This window comes from Panthera tigris, chromosome B3 (assembly GCF_018350195.1).
Source record: "Panthera tigris isolate Pti1 chromosome B3, P.tigris_Pti1_mat1.1, whole genome shotgun sequence".
NCBI classification, from domain to species: Eukaryota; Metazoa; Chordata; class Mammalia; order Carnivora; family Felidae; genus Panthera; species Panthera tigris.
The window spans coordinates 68897660-68921874 of record NC_056665.1 but is presented as its reverse complement, the minus strand read 5'-3'; the positions used below and the strand labels follow the sequence as shown (position 1 = coordinate 68921874).

Sequence of the window (24215 nt, the reverse complement as noted above, 5' to 3'; positions counted from 1 at the left end):
TTTGCAAACTGGTGTTATATAAAGAAAATATACAATGAGCTCTCCAAAACAACCTGCTTTCGCTGCCAGAAAAGGAACACATCTTTGAACCAATCTTCAATGAATCAAGTATAAATAGTGTGGCCCACCGTATATTTTGTTTCTGCCTCTTTTCCATTTGCAATGGCATGTGCAGTGTGTGTAGGCATGCAGCATTCGAATACACAGATCTCTGCCAACAACCGCCATATGCACTGAGGCCAAGGTCATTTATACAACACCAGAATTCAGTTAAGAGTGGAGATAAAAGCAAGCACAGGTGACCATTCAGATTAGGTAGCAGAGAGAACATCTAATTTCAGGGAGGAAAAGGCAGTGGAGATTGAACTCATAGTAAGAATACCTCCTCCTCATTCTCTCAATATGTAGTTCTACGTCCAAAGAATACCAGAAATGCCTATGAGTTGCTATTTATTGGAGGCATGGTATCTCTCCATCTGAATGAACGTGCTGCATTTATCTCTATCCTAGAGATGCAGTTTAAAGCTGACTTGTAAACATAGCATCCTGGTAGAGCTCGGAGGAGGCAGATAGTAAGCTCAAGCCCGTTCTATAGATTGGTAAACCGGGGTCCAGAAGAGTTACGTGGACGATGCAAGGCCAATACCTTTAGTCAACAGCTGGGCCAAGGGTAGGACTTAGCTTCCTTTCAGTCTCTAGTCCTACTTACTACTATACTTTGTGTCTCAACTGAGGCAACAAGATCAACAGGCATATTTGTCACCCTAAGGAGCATGGTAAATGTTATTTAACACCTGTGGCCTGTCCTCACATTCATCACACTGTAACGTTGACCCTTTTCCACGTAGCTCAGGAAAAACTGGCATCCAAGGTCAAGGGGAATTAAATGAAAGTGTTTGCTCCTACAAACGAACCTTATCAAAGATGCACAGATTCTGAATATGACCATCCTCTGACAAGACAAACATGCCCTTTTCCTTATTCGGCAATATGAATGAACAGAATTTCCAGTTAGTTTGTTAGTAGGTTAGTTTTGAAATGTCATCCTCTGTCACCTCATCTCTTTCCAAGTGTAAACCTAAGGACTCTAAGTAACCACTCAACACCGGAGCATTGAGATGTCTTTGCCATTTCTGCTCATCTGGGATCCAAATCCTTATACCAGAGTCATTTCCATTGCTTTGCTGCCATCCGCTGACAATAACAATGGGTGCTAGCTGGTTCAGTGCTGAGCCCGTGGATCTAACCCAAGGTGAAGGTACCATAAAATCTATCTGGGGTTTATTGACTTTCTGTAGATGGGTGGAGCCAAAGGAGAGCCAGTGATGGCTGTAAGAAGGCTCTTCAGAGGGAATTTAACATAAATGTCCAAGGATCAGGAGTCTGAACAATCTTATCTTTGTGTATCTCACATGAGCAGCAGACACGTTTGTCAGAAGTTGAATGCAAAATGAATTTTGGAAAATCAAATAAAAATCATCTAAAGCACAAAAGGATCCACCTTATATAAAGTTCCTGTGCAGCAAAGATTCCTCTTGAATATGAACATATACTTCTGATCTCTCTACTTTGTATATGCACAATTTTATTTGTCAAACTTTATTCAGCAGTGTACACCAGATTCTAAACTCTAAGGGTCAATTTTTGGATGCTGGAAGAAGTGTGAGTGTCAGCGTAGCTAAAAGATAGAAGGTTTGGAAAGTTCAGAGAGACTTCAGCTAACCAGAGCTAGGCAAACATGGTGAAGTTTTGGGTGAAGTTGTCACTTTTCATTGTTATACTGGCCCCTTGTCTGCAGTTTCACATACACAGGTCTTCATCCCAAAAGGTTATTTGGAAAGATGCTCCAAAGGCTTTGCTACAAACCCAAGACTGTCATCTTTCCAGAACCGATTTTCACTTCTGAGGGTCCCCATGCACACTCCACCTTCATGTTCCTCAAAGGCAGTACTGTACCAGCAATGAGAGAGACGTAATCTCAGGTATGTCACTCATACTTGACATATACAATCAGCCCTCATTGAGGCACACTTCTCTAGGGAACAGAGTCAAGAGTAAGCCATAACAGCTGGTAACAAAAAATCACATTGCATGTATGTATTTACACCTGAACGAGTCTGTCTGAGAATTCTTTACAAACACAACAGCAAAGCCTCCCTTTGCAGAGCTGACTCAAGAGGAGCTGGGAGTGCAGGTCCCCATCGTGTATTCCTGCTACACACCTCCCTAGAAGTGACTCTTTTTCTCAGATATCTGGTATGCCCTCTTTTAAACATTTCCTGCGGGGAATGGACAAATGTTTGGGTTTCTGAATGCAACCCACATGGAAAATAAACAGAAGGCATTAAGAGGTCAGCACAACTGAAATCAAACAGCCGCTGGAGGTTCCAGAGAGGAGGAAAACAAGCTTACTGTGAGAACAAGTGCTACGGAAATCTTCAAAGCAAGGTAATTTCCTCGTACCTAATCAAAAGGTGGCTCTAGGCATGTGCAGTTTGGCAGCTTCACCACACAAGAAGTAGTTCTATTTTCAAACAACTAACAGCAGCTTCGGTTTTGGAGACCTCTCGAATGCCTTAGGCAAGTCTTGAAACTTAAACTTTTTGACACACAAGCAGCTATTTATTCATAAAATGTGATGACCATGCTTATTTGGGAGCAGTTCCTTCTGGCTCATTCTCAAAGAAACAACAGTAGAGACTGTTGGTTTTTGTGGTTTGACCTAAATGCAGTATGGAACTAATCGCTTCATACACCCAAGATACATAGCTTAGGTCAAGATTGAAGAGTCTTTGGAATTGATTTCTATGGACTTACTTTCGACATCTTGCTTTTGCTGTCTCCAGTTAAAAATGCCAAATTATTAATTTCATTCTGAATCACAAAATTTTGCTCTTCCCTCTTGAAGTTCTAAGTGGGGGGCGGGGGAGAAATAAAAAAGCCAACATTACAATAATGTTTTCTGAGGTCTGTACCTTTCACAGCCATCTCTAAATCCAGGGCCCACATGTTCCTTACGTGAGATTTGCACCACAGGATGAAGACCTCTGCCACCATGCGGAAGAGCTGGTCAGAATCAGCATCGGGACTTTTGAGCCAGTTCGATCTGAAGTAAAAAGTAAATTGATATGCATATGAAATTCAGCAATGATTAAAAGAGTCACACTAAAAATTCTATCAACTTTGGGTGTGTACACTTATCCAGATAAAACTACATTCCCACCCAGAGGCAAACTTCAGAGAGACTAAATATCAGTACACTCCTTACATGCTTGTAGGCATGTAATTAATTGTAGATACTGCTGAAGGACCTACAATAATCATTTCCATCCTTACCAAAGGATTCAAGGGTTATCTTAGCAAACAGATGTCAGAGAACATTTCAATTTTGTCAAGGGTAGTTTTTTTTTTCTTTTTTTAAACAGATGAGGTGATTAAGGTTACACTCTGTTTTGGGACAGGCCTCCTTTAATCCCTAAGGCTAGCAAGACTAGACTTGGTCACTATAACACCTAATCTTGTCATTGACACTTGACATTGTCAAGGCTCTGAAATATGGAGCACTCTAAAACCAGTTAAGGCCTCACACCCTTTCTTCTCAAAGCCAATTTTACGAATGAAATTTGTAAGGCAATAGATTTTCCACTGCTATTTTAAGTATATAGGCAGAAACCAAACATTTCCTATGTCCTCTGAAATGGTTTAGAAATTCCCTATTTATATAATATGTAATATAAAATTTGTAATAGGTAATATATATATTTATATATATGAAATTTATATATAGTCATTTCATTTTTTTTCTTTTTCTTTTTTAATTATAAACCAGCCCAGGTTAAGAATTTCACAGTGGTGGCAAGAAGGCAAAATTGCAGAAGAATTCAGTCACTTCTTACAAGTTGGTGTATCCCTAAGTATCTTACATATTTGAGTTTAATTATATTTTGAAAGGGCTAGATATTGCCGTTTTCAAATATCGGTGCAGAGTAACACAGTACAAGTTAAACTGTCTACCATCTTTCTTTGGTTAAAGAAAACTGGTTCTCATGAATGCTCTGAAAAATCCAATGTCCCTTATTAGTGCATGCAGAGTAACAGCTATCAAAACCCAGTTCCCTAAGCCTTGGGACATTGCTCTGAATTGCCGTGGGCAGCCTATACCTTCTGCCCATTCGTGGAGAGCAACAGGATAAAGAAGAAAGGTGAAGACTCATGAGGCCAAGACTGTCTTTGGACCCCTCTCTCAATACCTTACTGCTGAGGCTGAGTTTCAGCCTAATAGACATTCTTGTCTCATCTTTCTTGGGTTCTATTTCACTAGTCTTTCCCGTACATGGCAGACATTATAGGTTGCCTACCCAAAACTCATCCTCCTCTTCTTAGGAGCAAAAGCCCATTTTATTCAGGGTGGCATTGTGCCCTGCTGAAGACCACATTACCCAGCCTCCCTTGAGGGATAGCTACTATGTAACTAAGTTCTGAACAAAGACATGGAAGTGGAAACTGCTGGATGGACCTTCTGGAAAAGCTCTCTAAAAATGCCTCGGATAGCTGAGGATGCCTGTGCCTTTCCCCTGTTGCTTTCATGCTTCCTGTCTGGAATGAAAATATGATGGCTTGAACTCTAATTGGCACAGTGCATCATAAAGTAACTTCAAAGATGGAAGCCAACGTTAAGTATGGAAAGACAGAGGAGTTAGGCTCTCTGATGAGGAGCAATCATACTGGCCCTGGAAACCTTTAGATTTCTTTTATGTGTAGAGATTTAACTTCTCATTTCTCTAAGCCACTGTAATCAGGTATCCATTATTAGCAGCCAAATGCAATCCAAACTTGAGGCTTGAGATTGGTAATGCTTTCTGATTTCATTCATATGATTTTTCAGGAGTGCTTTTTCTGGATCAAACGTCAACTTTGGTCACAACTGCCAGCCATTCATTCCTCAGTGTTTAGCTTGAAATGAGCTTTGTAAGTGTGCACTATTCCCTGAGTGGGAAGAGGTGAGGGGTCACATACCATCCTGCCATGGAAAAGGACAGCCACAGGGCGTATGGGCAGCAGGGGCTCTGCAAACAGGTGAGGTCAATATTCCCTCACAGGAGACAGAAAAGGATTCTGATCCCTTCGCCTTCATATAGGAATGCAGTTTCAAGTGAATAAATTTTGTTTTCAATACCCTTCTTCTTCTAGGAGGCAAATCTTCACTCTCTATTTCTAGTGAGGTCCTTCTCTCAGGTTTAGAGTGCTAGGTGTGAATGAAGAATACCTCATTACATGTTTCCCCAGGCACACAAACTCTCTACCTCTCTCAAATCAGAGGAAAATGGCATTGGCAGGTGAATAGAAGATCCTGACCTTACTCCTCCTATTTGCCCTTCTCCTTTCTGCCCCCAGATGAGGCAACCGGGCTCATCTCCTGCCTGCTCCCAGTCTCCCAGAATCCAGATCTCTCTCAATATCCAGACACCTGTCCTTTTGGAGGTACCGAACTGATACATAGGTTTTTTTATTTTTTAATCATCTGCACTGTGTGCTGCCAAAAGGCAGGTGGAACATTCTAGGCTGTAGGTGGGGAAGAAGATTGGTTTTAGAGGCAATGGGGGCGATGGCTGAAGCAACCCCAATGGATGAAATTACCGAGCATGTTAATAGAAAACAAGAACAAAATAAAATCTTGGATGACTTCAAGAGTAAAGAGAGTGAGATTTTCACTTTCAAACTGACAAGTTATCAGGTTTTCGAAGAAAGTAAAGCCAGTTATCAAGCTTTCAAAGAAAGTAAAGCCATGCTCCTATGTCCATGGTCAGGTTGTCGGAGTTAGAGCTGAGGGCTTATCTCAACTTTATTCCTAAGCCTCCTGCAGAGGACACAGCCCGAGGCAGTCACCGCACAGCATTTACTCAGATTCCCTTCTGTAGTCTGAGAGATGGTTTTTCACCCCAAGCTGCACGTTTAAAGGTGCTCATTTTTGTGTTCCGAGTGTTCCTGATTGCCAGAAAGGAGGCTGAGAAGCCATTGACTCTGGTGGAGAGATCTATTTAACCTGTGCTGACATATGTCCTGCACAAGGAGATAGCCAGCTATTTTGCCCAGCTCCGACCACACTATACCTGGAGTTCTTGCTTATTCTGTATCAGCTTTGGACTGAAGATTAATGAACAGAAGCTTCTGTTCAGAACAGTGTTCCAAATGGCAAAGAAACTTGAAACATGGCCATGACTGGGCCGAAGAAAGTAGAAAGGTTTAATGTGACCAGGAAGAACAGGGAGGAGGACAGGACAAGATGGCTCTCTTCAATATTTAAAGAGGTGCCATGAGAGACTGGAACAGTTTTGTGAGAAAAGAAAGGGGGTATTTATTCATCCGGTTACAGGTAAGATGAAGTGACCCCTCTTCTTCCTGCCAACTCCACACTCCCATAATTCCAAGCCAGCAATTCTACTGGTGAAGAAAGTACTCAAAGAAGGTAAAGGCATACACCTAAGAAGGAAGTATTTCTAAGCTAGGCTCCAGTGGCCATAACGTTCTCTGGTGCTCCGTGAAGAACGGGCTGAAAAATCGGGATGAATGAATTAATGATGATCTCAAAGACTCTCTGACATTGCCATTTTTAGCAACTGTCAAACAGTGTGTAAGGAGAACACACTCTATCTTGAGTTTGATTGTCAACAGTGACAAATGCAATTAAAGAGCTATTCCAGGAGCAACCTTACTCTGCTTTCATTTTTGTTTTTACCTCACACTCTGACAAATTCCCTCTCTAAACTGCTAATGTCATTATACCATCGGAAATGACGAAAACGATGATCCTCAAACCAGAGCTTGTTTTGCGAGAGTAAGGTTTCCCACAGAGAGTTAAGGGATTTTATTATGTATATAGTAAATGTAAAGCATTTATTTCGAAAGGCTAAATATAATTAATTATTTTAAAAAATAAGCACAATTTGCCTTCTAAAATAAACGCTAAATGGGCATATCCAGACCTATTGCCTGCCCATGACAGAATGGCTTACAACCCAAAAGTTAGCTATGCTCCCCCAAATAGTCCTAAGTCCTTTCAATATCTACAACAGAGTATTTTAAAATTAAACCTTTTCAAATTTACGTGTTAAGGACTTTAAAGAGGGTGCAGTATAATAAAAATCCATTTGGTCCTTGCTCTCCCCTAGGACTAATAATCCTTTGTTCTTCTGCTTGCCCACAGACATTAGCCCCCACCATGTCCTCACCTTCCTCAACATGCTGCTGAAATTCCATGGTCAATCGTTACGAATATTCTCTTCTATACACTCTCAACTCCCTAACCTATTTCTCTTTGTCATACTCACACTGCAAAACCCCGACCTTGGTTTCATCCAACGCTTTTCCTACTCTGGGCCTGGCTCTGGGATGAACTGTCTGGAGAAAAAGACAACCTGGTGATGGGTCTCACTTTAAGTTCATGACCACAGATCTCAGGTGGGGCCCTTAATGCTGCCTGGCAATCACATGACACTGTTCTGACCCATCTACTCTCTCTCCCTCTCACTGGCTATCACCACACACTTTCTCTTTACTCCTCAAACCTCCAAACATCTTCTCCCCATCCTCAATATCAGCTGATGATCCTGCTTCCTACTTCACTGAGAAAATGGAAGCTATCAGGAAAGGACTCCTACAGACCCCAGACATAGTGTGTGTGTGTGTGTGTGTGTGTGTGTGTGTGTGTGTGTGTGTGTGTGTGTGTATCTGCCAGCATCAGCACCTACACTCCCTGCCCCCCCGCTTGTTGTTGTGGATAAACCATCTAATGCTGACCCTTGCCTGTGTAGAGAACGTTGCGTTAGAAATTATCTCTCTCACTCTTAAAAGATAAATTTCCCCTTCTCTACTAGATCATTCCCACTAATGAAGAAACAAGCTGACAAGTCTCCCATCTTAAAAACTCTTCTTTTGACCTTACTTCTACCTCTAGTTAGCATCCTGTTTTTCTGCTCCTCTTTGTAGTAAAATTCTTTGAACAAATTGTCTGTACTTCTCTCTCCAAGTCTTTTTCTCCCATTTTCTTCCAACTTACTCCAAAGAGGCTTTACTTCATCTCTCCATTCCAACTGCTCTTGTCAAGATCACCAATGACCTTCACTCATCATTCTTCCCTCCTGGAGACGGTCTGTGAAGTTGGCACCCAGGACATACCATTCTGTTGGGTTTCCTCCTGTCTCATGGGTTGTTCCTCCTCAGCCTCTGCCATCAGTTCCTCCTCTTCTGCCTGACCTCTTGATGTTGGAGAGCACAAGGGCTCAGTCCTTGGAACTCTTCTCTCCCCCCACAATTCTTTCTCTCATCCAGTCTCATGTTCTCCAATATGTTAATGACTTCCAAATTCCAATGGCTACAACAGAACTCTCTCCTGAACTCTGGACACATATATTCAACTGCCCACTCAACATTTTCATTTTTATATTGAATAGGCAACCTAAGTGTAACATATCCAAAAGTGATTTCCAGATATTCCCCTTAAAAAATGTCTGTACCCACAATCTTCTCCTACTCAACTGCTGGACGTTCCATTCTTCCATTTGCAAGAATAATCTTTGACCCTCCTTTCTTCTCTCATTCCCAATTTGGAAGTCCTAAGGGCTCTAACTTCAAAATAGACTCAGAATCTGCCATCTTCTATCAACCTTTATTGCTACAACCCTGGCTCCAACCATCAAACTTTTTTTATTGTGGTAAAATACAAAATTTGCCATTAGTGACATTTAGTACATTCATAAGGTTGGGCAGCCACTATCATTATCTAGTTTCTGAACATTTTCAGGACTCCAAAAGGAAACCCCAATCCCATTAAGCAGGTGCTTCCTGGTCCCCCCTCCCCCCAGGACCTGGCAACCAGTAGCTGGCTCTGTCTCTAAGGATCCCCCATCAGCTCTTGACTGGATCATTGTGAACCTCCCAACTGGTCTCCTCATCTCCCTATTTGCCTCTATGCTGTGCTCAAAAAGTGAATCTGATCACATCACAGAGTAGCTTAAAGCGTCCACCAACTTCCCTTCTCAGAATAAAAGCCAGAGTCTTCACACTGGCCTCTAAGGGCCTACACTCTTGGCCCCATATTGCTTTTCTGACATCTCTTCCCTTCCTCCCTACTCCTCACTCTCCTCCACCCCAACATACTCCTTCCTCAGGGCTTACTCCACATGTTCCCTCTTCCTGGGAATATAACCCTTCTCAGACCTGCATGGTTTCCCACTTCATCTCTTTGCTCAAGTATTGCTTTCTCAGTAACAGTATATCTATCTATCCATCCATCCATCCATCATCTGTTTAAAATGTTTATTTATTTTGAGAACGAGCAAGAGAGAACACATCAGTGAGCGGGGGAGGAGCAGAGAGGGAGAGAGAGAATCCCAAGCAGGCTCTATGCTGTCAGCACAGAGCCTGACGTGGGGCTTGATCCCAGGAACTGTGAGATCATGACCTGAGCTGAAATCAAAAGGTGGATGCTTAACTGACTGAGCTACCCAAGTGCCCCAGTAACATTCTATTTAAAACTGTGACTCCACCCACCTGGGGCACTCTTAAGTCTCCTTAACCTTGCTTTGTAGAATTTACTTATCTAAGTAAAGTATATCATTAAGTATGTAAGTACTTATTTTGTTTATTGTCTATGTGCCTTACTTTCCTACCACAATGAAAGCCCTTAGGCCAGACATCTTTGTTTTGTTCACTCTTGTCTGCTAATGCCTAGAACAGCACCTGACATACAGTAATATCTGTTGAATGAATATGTGACAGAACAGCGGAGGGGAAGAAGTGAGTTACTTCTGCCCCAATCTGACCAATTCCTTCTTAGCTACAGTAGCATGTGAGGATGGAAGGGGTGGCCATGTCATTGACCATATGGAGTCGTTGCCCAAGGAAAGCGCAATCCAGAGGTCCTACACCCGGAATTTTCTCTTGGAGGGGCTGGGGTGGGTGGGGGTAGGAGCCGTGACTCCCTCTCTCACCTGTAACACAACCCCACACCACCTTTCTACTCTGTGGACAGGCTGCCCCAGGTCTCCCACATACCTGTTATTGTCCACGTAGCGGATGAGCATGGGGTAGAAGGCGTAGAGGTCTCTGCAGAGGACTGCAAACTCATCCAGGATGAGGAGCTCCGCCTCCTGAGTGTCTCCTTTGGTGTCGGCCTTCAGCTGCTCCTCCTCCTGCACAGTCTTCACAGCCTTTTTCTTCAGCTTCTCCAGAGTTGGGATGAAGTGGCTTTTCAGCAGGTCCGGCCTGGCTTTGCTGATGATTGGCTGGGCATACACTGTGTTTGCAAACAAAAAGCCTCCCCCTCATTTCACACATTACAACAATTAATAAAAGGAAAGAGGTGATCCTGAAAGGTGAGGCTGTGACAATCCATCAACTCAAGATAGCCCCTGACTCTTGTTCCCTTCCTTAGTGGCCCACTTGCTCTCAGGAAGCCACAGCTGGGGAATGGAGCCACAGGACAAGGTCCCTATTCCTGTTCTGCTTGTCCAGGCCACAGGGAGCCCCTGCCACCCCTGACCTTCTCAGGCATGCCTGCTGTTTGCCACACCTCTTAGCTCCTTATCATAGTCTTAGCACGTTCATCCTGGTTTGGGCTTACTAACAATATTACCAATTCCTTGAATGGAGCCTTTTCCCCCTAATAACCAGCTCTGTGCTGAGCCAAAAGTAGGCACTCAGTGCTATGCTTTCTGGTTATTTTATAGAAGAAACTCCTGTTAAAAATATATTAATCCACCCACAGTTCTCACTCTCTAATGTTTGAAAACTGCCAACTTGCTGCCTGGGGGGCTCCTCTGGGTCCTGAGGAAGCTAGATCAACCAATTATCTGGTATAATGAATGGAGGGAGAGGCTGGGGTGGCCACCAGAAGTCAAAGAGCAGATACAGTAATCAGTGGAACTTGGGACTGTGATTCTGGGCCTCTTAAAGAGCAAGATAAAACTTATGTGTCGTACCCTTTCCCTTAAATGGAATATCCTCTTTATCCAATTCATCATAAAGATCAGAATCAGAGTAATTATAAAAGAAATAAGTGAAATAAAATTAATAAGAGTCAAGAACCAATGCCAATGTGCATGGTGTATGTTTTGTGTATTTCAAGGTTTCTTTAGCTTAGGGCATTTCAATCGGAAATAACCTACACTTTTTCTTTTAAATCTGCCTTATTTTTCACTTTCACAAAAATGACCATTGCAGAAAAAGGAGACGAAGGCAGCTTTTGCTGAGATGCATCAACCAAGAAGCCGAAACTCAGCGCTTTGAGAGGCATTCACATTCTATACCTTGCCCTGGCCGGAGGATTACTTCTGCTTTGCCGTAATCAGAATGGCTATTCCAGATGTGGGTGAGATGGGGTTACAACTTAAAATCACTTTTTTTTTTGGTGCCAGCAATTAAGTGGCCTGAGATATGGATACCCCTGTGGAGTAACAAGTCAAGTTCAACTGCCACCAGCACCCCTTGTGCTGTGACATCTTTCCTCTCTGCACCTCTAGGGAGCTGAAGGAGCCTGTCCTTCCGCCTGCTTCTGTCCCTGAATCCCTCATGAATTACAAATTAGAGCTTCTCAACAAATTGCCTTGGGGTTGACAATGTTCTTGGGCTAATGGGTCAGAAAGGAACCTCAACTTTATTTACTTATATTGTTCACAGAACCCTGCACCATCTAGTAGCTATGGGCACCTATAATATTGATAATTCCAGTCTCGGTTCATTTCAGAGACAGGAAGGGGGTAGGAACTTTTCTTCCTTGGTATTGCAGAGGAATACCTTCTCATTTGCCTGGGAAGATAAATATCTAAGGTTGGGTTAATAGCTCCCTTTGGCCCACTCACTGTGTCTCCTGATCCAGGGGATGGCATGGGTGAAAATGCCACCATGGAGCTGTCTACACTGTAGGTTGATGAAAGGCAATGGCTTCCCCTTGGCTTCTGTCTCCTCAGACTTTGCTTTGACAAGAGGACACTAAATATTCATGGTTTCCTGACTGTGAGAAGTATGGTTATTCATTTTCCAAGCCTTTCCTTTTTTTTTTTTTTTTTTGAGCTTGCTTTAGGAACAGAAAATCAGCTAACAAAATTCATTAAAAGCCTATTGCATGCAAGCAGTTCTAGGGGGACACAGATATAATAAACAAAAATCCCAAAGTGATGCTGCTGTGAAGCTAAATTACAGAGTGTCTTAGAAAGCATAACGTGAAATACAAATGCTAGCAATCTGAGTACAGCTCAGATGGGAGTGAGTTTTCTACATGTACAAAACACACAGAATCACTTACCAGGAAAATATCCACAATTATTACTGTAAGAGCAAACGGGAGTCTTAAGTACCAAAAGCAAATAAAGCAATGAACATCTGAGTCAGGCAGAGTGTATCGAGAAGGGCTTCCTGGAGATTCGAGGGACTTGGCTTAGGTGAGGAGTGGGCAAGAGGCATTTGCTCTAGGAAGTTCTCCAGGGGAAAACCTTTTTACTGTTAAATAACTAAGATGGGGAGGGAGACTAGTTTAAAGATGGACTAAGATGAAAAGAAAACACAGGCACCCTGGCCTTGTGCTGGGGAAAAGAGGCATTTGTGGTACCTGCGATGCGCTTCATCCAGGATGCCTCGTCGATGCCCAGGTTGTTGTTGATGATTTTCAGAATGTTTCCCAGGATGACACTGAGGTGTTCAGAGGTGACCTTGGTGCACCAGGGCCCCGTGCTGGGGGGCAGGTGCTCCGGCCCCCGCTCCCACCAGTAGGACAGGTAGTTGCACAGCATGGGCAAGATCACTTCGATGACGTGGGGCATCTCCGTGTACCGGGCCCCTGACTCGGCCAGGTCGCTGATTTCCTTCATCAGGCCTTCCAGCTGAGGGATGTCAGGACACATCTCTTCCACTGTGTCTGGCATCCCCAGAACTGACCAAGAGGGTACAGGAAGAATACAGGGACAGTAATTCAAAAGCACAAATAATGCAAACTTCCCTGTCTTCCCCACCCTTCCTTTGGTCTTGAGACATTAAGTTTCCACCCTCGAGCTCCAGATGAGTGAGCACTGGATATGGGGGAGTTTCTGTCCTCAGGTGTTTGTGTAAAGATGGTGGCCTCCAGAGGCTGGATTATCTTCCCAGATGCCATACTCAGGATAGAACACTTCAACTTAATGCCAAAGGAGCATCACAGACAGATGAGGGACATTTCCTAAGACTTCTCTGAGATAAAGCCAGTCTCTTGACATCTCCCTCTCTGCCCTACTGCATGCATAGCACAAAAGACAATACTAGAAGGAGAAAAGCAACTAATCTGTGTTTAGTTGAAAACATGTAGAGTTCAGTCATCTGGATCTCTGTACTGGTTAGAAAAGGAAAAGAAACCCCTCTCATCAAATATTCCTTCAGCTGGACCAGAGACAACATTACCTTCCATAGGTTGAAATTTGGTGGTGGTGGTGGTGGGGGGGGGGATTGTATCTGAATTAATTTCTGCATTTCCAACAGAAGTTATTGATGACCTGTGCCAAGACTTCCTGTCATGCTTAAACCTTTTTGTTTCTGAAGGCTTCTATGTGAGGAAGAGTGATTAAGCCCCACCTTTTCCTCACACTGAAGACTGAGGTCACTTCACTGAATGAGGACAGACAGGATGATGTGGCAACAGATGGAGTTCAATGTGAAATTGAGGAAGGCTGTCAGATACAAGAATCAAAAACAGAAGCAGCCAGGGGATATCCATCCTGTTCTACAGGGCAGACGAGGAGAGACTGGAAGCATCCTGAGGTTCTTAAAGGGTGAGAAGATTAGCAGGGACTCTGAAAGCAGAGCAAGCCCACAGCTCTGTCTCCTCCCCTGCCCCCCATCTGCCTACTTCACCTGGACCCAGGACACACATCCTATGCAGACTCCACCCACAAGCCAAACTTCTCACACTGCGGCCAAAGCATCAGGCACCACAGGGGCGAGGGAATCTGAGAAGCCACAGGAAAATGGGGAGCACTTTTCTGGAACATCAGTCCCACTAGATGACTCGAGGAAATTATTTTTGATGCTTGGAGAAAAATGCGACGTTCTCATGAATTTCAAAGGACAAAGTGGAAGACTTCAAATAAAGTCTTATCTTTTGTGAATTGAGTTATGCCTGCAGGCCCTTTGCCATTGCGGTTACCGCTGGCTGTAAGTCTCCCTTCTCTATCATTTAGGTATATAGGAACTGAAGGGTTAATGAGTAAGAGAGGTCAAATTCTGTGGCCTTTAGAAATACTGGTCAGTTGAAAGGAACCATTTTGATTTCTTCCTTGATTGTACTTTTCGGAGCAGAGATATAGGACAATGCTGGCCATCGTTGGAGACACTAAATCTGCACCTGAGACAAGTGAGTCTATTGGATGGCATGGACTGTTGCAAAGCAAATGATATGCAGGAGCCTCCCTGCTATGGAGGAGGCCCCATGAGTTCCTAGCACTCTTTGCTTAGTGACGACTTTTTGCTGCTATCACTGTGGCTAAACATCTCTCTTCCTTGAAAGTCCTAAGGGGACCAATGTCCTTTAAAATCCAGACAATTCTGGGCCCCTGGGTGGCTCAGTGGTTAAGCCTCTGACTCTTGATTTTGGCTCAGGTCATGGTCCCATGGTTCCTGGGATGGAGCCTGGGGTCGGGCTGTGTGCTGACAGTGCAGAGCTGGCTTGGGATCCTCTCTCTGCCTCTCTCTCTGCCTCTCTCTCCCCCACTTGCACTTGCCTGCTCGCTCTCTCAAAATAAATAAATAAATAATTAAAAAAATTAAAAAAAAAAATCCAGACACTTCAAAAGGATTAGTAGCATGAGAGCCAGAGAATGTGACACTCCTGTGATTTGCAAGGGAAGGGAATTATAAGGGTCACACATGGCTTACTGCCAGTGGTGGTCATGTGCAGAGAAGAAGTCTAGTCTGTGGACACTGCAGCAGAACAGCCACCAGGGGTGACATCAACATGGGGGTCTGGAGGAGCCTCACAAAGTAATTTTACATATACAAGAAGTTAGAGACCGGGAAGTCAAGTTGTAATTTTACATACACAAGAAGTTAGAGACTGGGAAGTCAAGCTTTTTATCTTGAAACTCTGCACGTAGAACAGTGCCAACTGCCACAGATGCAAGTGAAGTTTACAACTATTGGCCGTAACATTATAATTAAGGCAGCTCAGTGTTTGTGTTTAAATGTCACACAGACAATACATCACCATGGACACTTTCTTCCCCTACCTAAGAAAAGAGTTGCTTGAGGGTGCTGCACTGGCATCATTATAATGACCTTTAAAAGTTATTTATATGTAATTGGTCCTTGAGTGAAAGAAACGTTTGTGACTCAGATGGTGTTTTATACTCCTAATGCCACATAACAAACCCAAAGAATGAACGCTGCTGAAAAACAGCCTCGGCTCGGTCCTATTAGAATCAGACACAAGGGGTGCCTGGGTGGCTCAGTTGGCCAAGTGTCCGACTGACTCTTGGTTTTGGCTCAGGTCATGACCTCACGGTTTGTGAGTTCAAGCCCACATTGGGTTCTGTGCCGACAGCCTGGAGCATGCTTGGGATTCTCCGTCTTCCTCTCTCTCTGCCCCTCCCAACCCACACTGTCTTTGTCTCTCTCAAAATGAATAAATAAACTTAGGAAAAAAAGAATCAGGCACGAGACTGTTGGAGTTATCATTAGAATATACTTCCCTTTCATCTCTAGATCAGTGGTTCTCAAAGTGGGGTTGTCCCACCAGCAGCATCTGGAAACTTGTCAGTCCCGATCTCCTGAGTTAGAAACTTTAGGGGTAGCATCCAGCAATCTTTGTTTTACTAAGCATTCTGAGTTAGCTTCTCAAGTCAGATTTTCTCCACCAGGCAGCTCTTTCATAAGGCGGCATGGGAGAGCACCACCTCTTTGTGTAAACAGACATCTCACATGGGACCTGGGCCACCGCTCTCTCTGGACGACTGCTCCAATAAGGGCATGGAAATAAACTGGCTGGTGACTAGGGTATCTTGTTTGATAATCTGATTAACGGACCACTGCCGCCCATAACCAAAGGTTTATCTAATTTTGAATACCTAGAAGATACTAGTATTCACCTTTTCTAGGCCTATCTTAATTTCTGGATGAATCAGAAAATGCTCCAGGGTCTTACAGAAGAGCTACTAATATGAGGAAGTGCTGGCAAAACACCAACTGTCCATCAATAGAGATGTCCCATTGACTGAAGCCTTGATAAATCAGCTCATATTTCTAAACCAAAGGCTCACATCGTTTGTCACCCTATACATTCCTCCCCCACCTTGGTCCCTCGGGGCCACTCACTTTGTATAATGAATGAAGTCTGCTTTCTTAGGGTCCATCAAGACTTCAGTCATTCTCTCGCTCCAGGCTAACCTGATTATCCCAGAATACATATTCATGTATGCTCTACTTTTCAAGAGCCGCACTGGTCAGCATTCCCTCTGTTGATTAACTGAATGATGGAAAACATGGACTCAGGGGACTGGGACACATCCCACAGTGTGTCACTGATGGATGAAAAACTGTGTCATCTCTAATCACACCCTTCTCTCTTTTTCTCCCTGCGGAGTATGCAATGATTTATATTTATTTTTTATTTATGGATATGTCTTACTAAATAAAGGTCAAGTATATAAAATAAGAAGGAACAGGTTTCTAATTGCCCTTGAGAAGAACAACGGGACAGAGTCATTCCCTTGCTTACCAGAGCCCATTCAGGGTTTCCCCCATCTTTGTCAAGTTCTGATTTTACCCTCTACTGTACGTCTATGAGCTGAAGAGCGGAGAAGGCCTATTTCCCGAGGCATAGCTCTACACCCTGGTCAAACAGAGACACAGGACTTCCTGAATCACAGTTGGGGCAGATCAAACACCTAGCACTCTCATGAGTGGGCCCATATCCCTTTGGAGCCGGGGAGGAACACTTTACCTGGCACCTGCCTACAGAGGTCACAGCTCTTTCTCAACATTACCAAAGCCTGCTTAGTGGTTGAGCTCCTATGTTAGCTGCAAGATGTGACTCATTTGGTATCAGCAGAGGGTGGAGAAAAACAAGGTTAGAGATCTATTTTTGCTAGTCTTAGAAAGGTGAAAAAGGGTAAGGTGAGGCTGAGAGGGTTGGGAAATTAGAGATTTCACATGAGACTTTGGCAAGCTGAAGCATCTGGGCAAGGTTTTCTCTTGACTCAATCTGGGAACACTCCTCTCCCCTGTATTCTAGCTCAGGACCAGAACTTTATTAAGTGGCCTTGTCTAAACTGGCCTGGTTGTCATTTCTGGGGACGATGTGCTTCTTTTATCTTAAGTATCAAGAACAAGTGGGAATAAAGCCACTGTGGCTTAGTACTCTGTATTCTTACATGCAGAGAAGAGAGTGACAAAGGAGTGTAACATGAATGCTTACTCTCCAAACTCTCTTCCTCGGGATCTCATATCAGTTTGAAAAGGGGGCTTGACTATGATGAATTGCTACACAGTTTAGTCATCTACTGATACTGTAAATCAATATTTTAAGAAAATATTGGTTCTTAATAAGATAGGCTCTGGTCTGAAATGGCTATGTTTTTTTTCTTCAGCAATATTGATTAGGACCATAGGTGTGGTAATTTTTGCTTCATGTTACATCAAATTATCATAGTTCTTTCTAGTTGGAGTCCAAGTTTCATTCAAGCTCCCTTGGAGTTCCTTTGTTCTATTCCACTGACTTCTAGTAGGATCACAGTTCATCCATATATGAGGACTCTCGATCCTAACTCCCCAGCAGCAGGTGTATAACCTGCCTTGGATTCCAGTTTCAGGGTGTTTTAGAATATGGGGGGGTGGGAGGTGGGGAACTTTTTCTGTAAAGGGCCGGATAGTAAATATCTGCAAGCCAGACAGTTTTTTCCACTATGAGTTAACTCTGCGCCTATGGTTGAACTGAAGCAGAATGTGCCACTCAAAAATATGCCTCTTTGGCGTAAGGATTGTTTGGGCTGATTTTTTTTAAGAATCTACAAACACAGGAAGAAGCTCTGAAAATAGAGAAGTTATCCTTGTGTAAGAGAAATCTAAATTTTATAAAGGAAATTTACATTAGAATGGGGGCGTGTACCAGGAAGTGAGCTATTTACCAGAGATCACCTTTTCATCTGAGAGACTCAACTACAGGGCAGGGCACACGTTTACCAAATGTTTCTACTTTTTCCCTTTCTATGAATTGTCTTCCTCCTTTTGAACTCCCAGAGCCCTATCCCTTTCCTTAGCTCTGAATGGGGTGTCTATAATTCTCAATTGTTTGGCTGCATTTGGAGTCTCATGTCTTTGTGGGGCTCCTGTAAGTACTCGTATATATATAATTAATTTTTTTTCTCCTGTTAATCTCTGTTTTATGGGTGGGGGCCTCAGCCAAGAACAATTAACAGTAGAGTGAAAATGGGGTGCCTGGGTGGCTTAGTTGCTTGAGCATTCGACTTGGGCTCAGGTTGTGATCTCACAGTTTGTGGGTTCAAGCCCTGCGTCAGGCTCTGTGCTGACAGCTCAGCGCCTGGAGCCTGCTTCAGATTCTGTGTCTCCCTCTCTCTCTGCCCCTCCACCACTCATGCTCTGTCTTGCTCACAAATAAACATTAAAAAAATTTTTTTAATAAAGAATAGAGGGGCACCTGGGTGGCTGGGTCGGTTGAGCATGCAACTTCGGCTCAGGTCATGATCTCACTGCTCATGAGTTTGACCACCACATGCGGCTTTGTGCTGACAGCTCAGAACCTGTGTTTCCCTTTCACTCTGCCCACCCCCTCTCGTGTTCTGTCTCTCTCAAAAATAAACATTAAAAAAAAAAAAAAGAATAGAGAAAAAATTATTTTCCTCTCCCCCACATGGTGCTAAAGTGGCCACAGACAGTATGTAAATGAGGTGTGAGCATGTCCCATTAAAACACTATTTACAACAATAGGCAGCAGGGCCAGATTAGGCCCATAGCCATAGTTTGCCTACTGCTGTTCTAGAACTTAGTGTGTCAGTATTCCCGTTAATTTCTCTTTCTTGTACAATCTCAATCCCCTCTGGTGTTTTTCTATGATTTTCTATGATGATGGATAGCATGGGGTCATCCTCTTTAGAAACACAGCCTCTCCCTGGACTTGGAAAGTATAATTAGGTTACTAGTGCACATATGCTTCTTCTGATGAGGATCTGGAGAGGAACCGTGATAAAGTGGTCATATCCCCAGGTGCAGAAGGGCACTTGAGACCCAGGGTAGACTAGAAAGCCTAAGGTTTTAGGATGGAAGGGATTTAGAATCCAACCACATTGTATGGAAGAGGAAGCCAAAGTCCAGCGTACTTTGTTATACGTACTTGCCCAAGCCCATTTTTCTAGTAAGATGGAGACATGCCACATGTCTTTGACCTCCTCTCTCCTCTCAGACCACATAACCCCAAAGTTCTACAAGGCTGCTGTTCCCTGCCTGGGTGGTCTTCCTTCTTGGATGCTCTCCTCTCAACATATGGATTGATGACCCCTGAGGGATGATACTTACTAGACCTCTCTCTGGGGGTTTTGGTGTTGAAGACTGAGAGTGGATTGTAGCGGTTAAGAGTGGGCTCCAAGAATGCCACTGGTATGGCAGCTGCCAGTGAGGCCAGACATTCTCCAAGGGCAGGACGTTGCCTGGAAACAAAGAAGTCCATTTAGAAGTGGTACCACCATATGCTGGCCCCATGCACTGTGGGCCAGGCCCCTTTCCCAAGATGTCTCATAGATTACTCTACTGGACATCCTTGGGTCCTGGGGTCAGCAAGATTACATACACTTTTCCCTCCCCATCTTTCTCTGGACACTGATCAATGGCATAGTCTCACCACCTGGAAACTGGTTCTTAAGTGGCTGAGGCAATATAATAACACACTATGTAGCTTTGTTCTTCTCTCCCAGCATTTCTGAGACCAAGTTTTGCAGGCATCCAAGCTGAATTTGATCCTCTCTTTGTACTCAGAATGTTTTGAAATCATCTGTGTAAGTTCTCTGTGTCTATTCCCTGCTTTGGATGGAGCCAGTGTCCAGCAGAAGGAACAGTAGACAATGGGCCAAAAGCAACAATAAGACACAAAAGAAAAACCTGCTTTGCAAGAGAAACGTCAGATCCTAAAGCTCATTGCTTGATTTAGAGGAGAGACCTCTAATACCTGTTCCTTCTCACAAATACTCTATACAAATATGTGAGGGTCCACCATGTATAAAGCTCTGGGTCTCAAGTCTTTCTGTGAAACAAGCACCCAAACAAAAAGTGCTTAGGATTCCTTGTTCAGATTTCTAGTTCTCCAACTGAAAGAACTTGCCCTTGCCTGCCTGCTAACCAAGTCTGCAAGCCTAAGTGATGAGAACTAGCCACTGGCTGGTCAAAGCAGGGCTGGTACTGAGATAGTGCTTCCCTTTCCCAGGCCTGGGCTTAGTCTTGGACTTGTCCTGGCTAGCCTTGCAGGTCCTGCTAGTGAGACAATACAGTTACAGTGCTGTCTTGAAGGGTCCTGTATGGGCACAGACACCTGTTGCTTTCTAATGAATGAGAGACCAGGACCATCTGTTTTTTAGTCGTCAGTATCTTCTGTCAATTACTGGCATTGGATGACAGTCAGACTACAAACCTGTTATGTGAGTTACACATGTGATGTCAGTTCCCAAATAAGGAGAAAATTTGAAATATTTCTTCAAACAAAGTAATACTATGAGTCCTTTGTTAGACCATGACACAGATAATTAGTGGGAGATGCAGACAATAGGTCTTTAATTAAGGATTGGATGGGGCTTACAGTGCTCCAACGTATCTTGTTTGCCTTCCTTTGCATCTGACCAAAGTGAGCGCTGATGCTGTGTATATGAAGCCCACTAGCAGAATCCCTGGGAGCTGAAGTTATCCATCTGTATCTTGGGGGAGGTTCTAGAACCATCATGGGGGAAAACTGTCAGCTAGAGAGGGTGCCCTTGGAGTCAGGGGCAAATGCTAACCCCGCACTATTGCAGTTCTGTGGAAACAGAAAGGCATTCAGCTCAGGGTTCCCTTCAGCTCCCCAACAAAACCAGAATCGAAGGCCATGTTAATTGCCCTTGACTGTGATAAGAGCCGACAATTCCAACAGCACCAAGAAGCCAGAATGTCAAAAGTGTAGGCTCTCCGGATGAGTACAACAAGCATTTACTATGGGGTGGGGGATGGTTAGGGAAACCATTGCTCACTGAGGAGTAAGCCACATAGTTTGAACCTTAACCTTTGTCTTCCAGATAGTGAAAGTCCTTCTCCTTAGAACCTAAAGCAATGTGATAAAATAACATATATTTATGGTCTGATTATTAGAATTAGGACCAACTAATTAAAGCAGAGAAAGAGACCCACTTGAATTGGATTATTGGATTAAAAATGTGATCTTAATTGTTCATAAAAAAAATAACTTGTCATGGCTATCTGGGGTACAGTCAGAGTCTGCAAGGGGCAAGCGTGAGGGGCCAAGAACTGCCTAGATGCAATGGGGAACCTGTTGGACTGGAAGGAGAAGGGAAGAGAGAGAGGAGGGGGAGGGTGGGTGAGTGAAGGGGAGAAAGCAGTCTTGGAACCCACCCTCCAAATTCCATCAAGTTACCAAACGTAGGGAAAAAAGTCATCCTTTGATTAACTTAAAAGACAATATATGTGGTTTTAATCCTTGTCTTCTACCTTCTTCTTAGGCTCAGCTTTTAGGGGATTACCTGACAGCTTGCTTATTAGCTCCGAAGTGTTTGAGCAGCTAACTTTAAAGTCAGCCTCCCGCAAGCAAGCAAGAATGTCCTCAGTCAGGCAATCACTTTAGGTGATGGCACAGGCTTATCCTTTTGCTGGAGGTCCGACTGTGAAATGCCCCCATCCAGGGCCGCTCTGGAGACAGAACAGCAGCCCTCAGACAGAACAGGTCCTCTGTGTCCTGTGTCTGGAGCTGCCAGGCTCCAGTGGGAGGCCACAACCCTGCTGGAAGGGGAGTGAGAACTGGGCTTCTCTGTGGGGCACTTCGCTTCACTTCTGAGCAAGCCTCAGGCCAGTCCTCTTCCCTCAGCCTGCACTCCCTCTCACTACCACTTCTTCCCCCATTATTTCTCTTCTTTGCTGAGCTCAAGATGGTAGACAGGCCCAAGAAGAAGGGCATCATTTTACCTTCAGGCTTCAATGACCAGCACCCTGAGTGATAACTGAGGGGAGCGAGGGCCTGGGTATATCAACTATGAGGATATGCAAGTGGTGGCCGTTCTTTTCAATTAAAAGCCTCACTGTTTCTACCAACCACAGTGGCCACTGAGGAGATATACTCGATTTCCTCAGTCTTGCCTTTCGAGGAGGAGGAGGAGGAAATAAGGTGACAAACCATGAAGGTGAAAGAAACACCACAGGGAGAGCGGTGATGAAAGAAAATCTGGGCGAGCATCACGATGACAAGGGGTAAAGTCGAATCTGAGCACAAAGTCTACTTGGCCCAGCAAGATGAACCTCGGAAAACAGCTGGTCCTCAGCTGCTCTGGTGATAACTTGACCCATCATTCTTCTCTTTTCTCTTTCTCTCATCAAAAAAGTCCTGATCTCACAAAAATAGATTTCTAGAAAGTTAGCCTGTTGGCAAAGGAACCCTTGGGGCAAAAGACAGTTTTCCAGTGTTGTGCTGCCTCGGGGACATGCATTCCCTGTGTTCTCTGATATTAATTACTGACAAGCCTGAGCCTCAACAAGGCTCACAACAGGGCATTTTCTAGTCTAGGGCACACAATGATGCTAATTAGCCATTCAGCTAACAGGGAGGATAAACACCAGGTCTCCTGGGTCAGCTGTTAAAAGTTCTGTAAACGTAAAGCCCAGAAGTTGGCCAATTAATGCTGCAGGCTTTGAAATAACAGAGTGAATGACCTTGGCCCCCAGACTCCTAGAGGGACTGAGCAAAGTCCTGCTGTTATAATGCTTCTCTAGTCATTAGTGCCCCCCCCCCGCCCCCCACCCAGGGGGAAGGGTGGGTATGGACCAAGCAGAGCAAGAGCTATGGAAGCATCTACAGAGCAACCAAAGGGTCTACTTCAAGAATTTGTTCACTGGATATGGAACCTACTTTCCCTTTCCCCTTCAGTTCTTACTGCCCAGTACAGTATTTTTCATATAGAACTTGGTCAATGGTGTCAGATTAAACAGAGCGCAATTTGTATTTCAATGTTTGTTACTTCCTAATTTGTTAAGTTGCAGGCTCTCCTCGTCAATCTCTTGATTTTATTTTCCATGGGTCCAGATCTTGCCTCTCAAATGTCTATTGTTAGGGATCCAGGCAGAGCCACAGTTATCACGGTAATAAGAATTATGCCTTGCACATATCTGGAGCTTTACAGTCTCGAAAGTTCCTTCGTGTATGTTCCCAAGGGTGCTAAGGAGAGGAAATGATATGTAGCAGAGGGACAGAACATGGAGTCAGGCCACAGTTCTAGAACAGCAATACTAGTCTCCTCAGAGGTTTAGGGAAGGTGTTCAGTGTTTGGTCAGAACCAACTGGTCAAATGGGGAAGGGCAGGAAGGAAAAAATCTCTCTCAAGTGTGAAGGGAAAAAACACAGTTTTCATTTGAAATAAAATGGAGATGCGATGCTTAAATTGATTTCCAAGTTTCCTTTCTTGACCAACCCCCCTCCAATGTTCTGTGATTAGTCAAAGTATCTCCACATCAAAGAAGGCAAATATTCTCCACAGTTAAAAGCAGAAGAGCCTTGGCCCTTTGCTGAAAATTTGTTGAAGACGGCTTGTCAGTGACCTCATATTGTCTCAATTAGAAACTATTCGAAAAGAAAGGTCTCTATTGTGTTTCAATGCCTTTTTCCTCTTTACAATCAAACTATCACTGAGGTGCCTAGAATCTTCCATCCACAATGTACACTCAAGCTATAGCTGGAAACCAAATATTTAATGGTTCCCTTGCAACCCTGCCACGTTCATTAGCCAAGGAAACTTCAGCAAAAGGTGGCAGAGAAATGGGAAGAAATCTGAATCCACACTGAGATTAGAAAATGTGTGATTAACGTCAAGTCACAAAGTAGGGACCAAATCAGGTGAGGACACTGAAACTGAAACATACTTTCTGGACTAACAACAGAGTATAGAAGTCTCTGGAAGTAAATATGGGGATTCTGAGGAGCCCAGAATATGAACTTGTGCTTGAAA

At 43.8% G+C, this 24215-nt stretch overlaps 1 protein-coding gene across 1 annotated transcript in view; it reads right to left on the bottom strand.

Annotated features, from left to right (window-relative positions):
- RYR3 (ryanodine receptor 3) overlaps window positions 1-24215 on the bottom strand; it is a 524192-nt gene that overhangs the window by 57396 nt on the left and 442581 nt on the right. Inside the window, exons 66-70 of the mRNA XM_042989263.1 lie at window positions 19546-19676; window positions 12605-12925; window positions 10054-10294; window positions 3019-3106; window positions 2818-2910 (exon numbers count right to left, since the gene is read on the bottom strand). Of these exons, the coding sequence (XP_042845197.1) occupies window positions 2818-2910; window positions 3019-3106; window positions 10054-10294; window positions 12605-12925; window positions 19546-19676 (874 nt within the window). The remainder of the gene's footprint in view (window positions 1-2817; window positions 2911-3018; window positions 3107-10053; window positions 10295-12604; window positions 12926-19545; window positions 19677-24215) is intronic.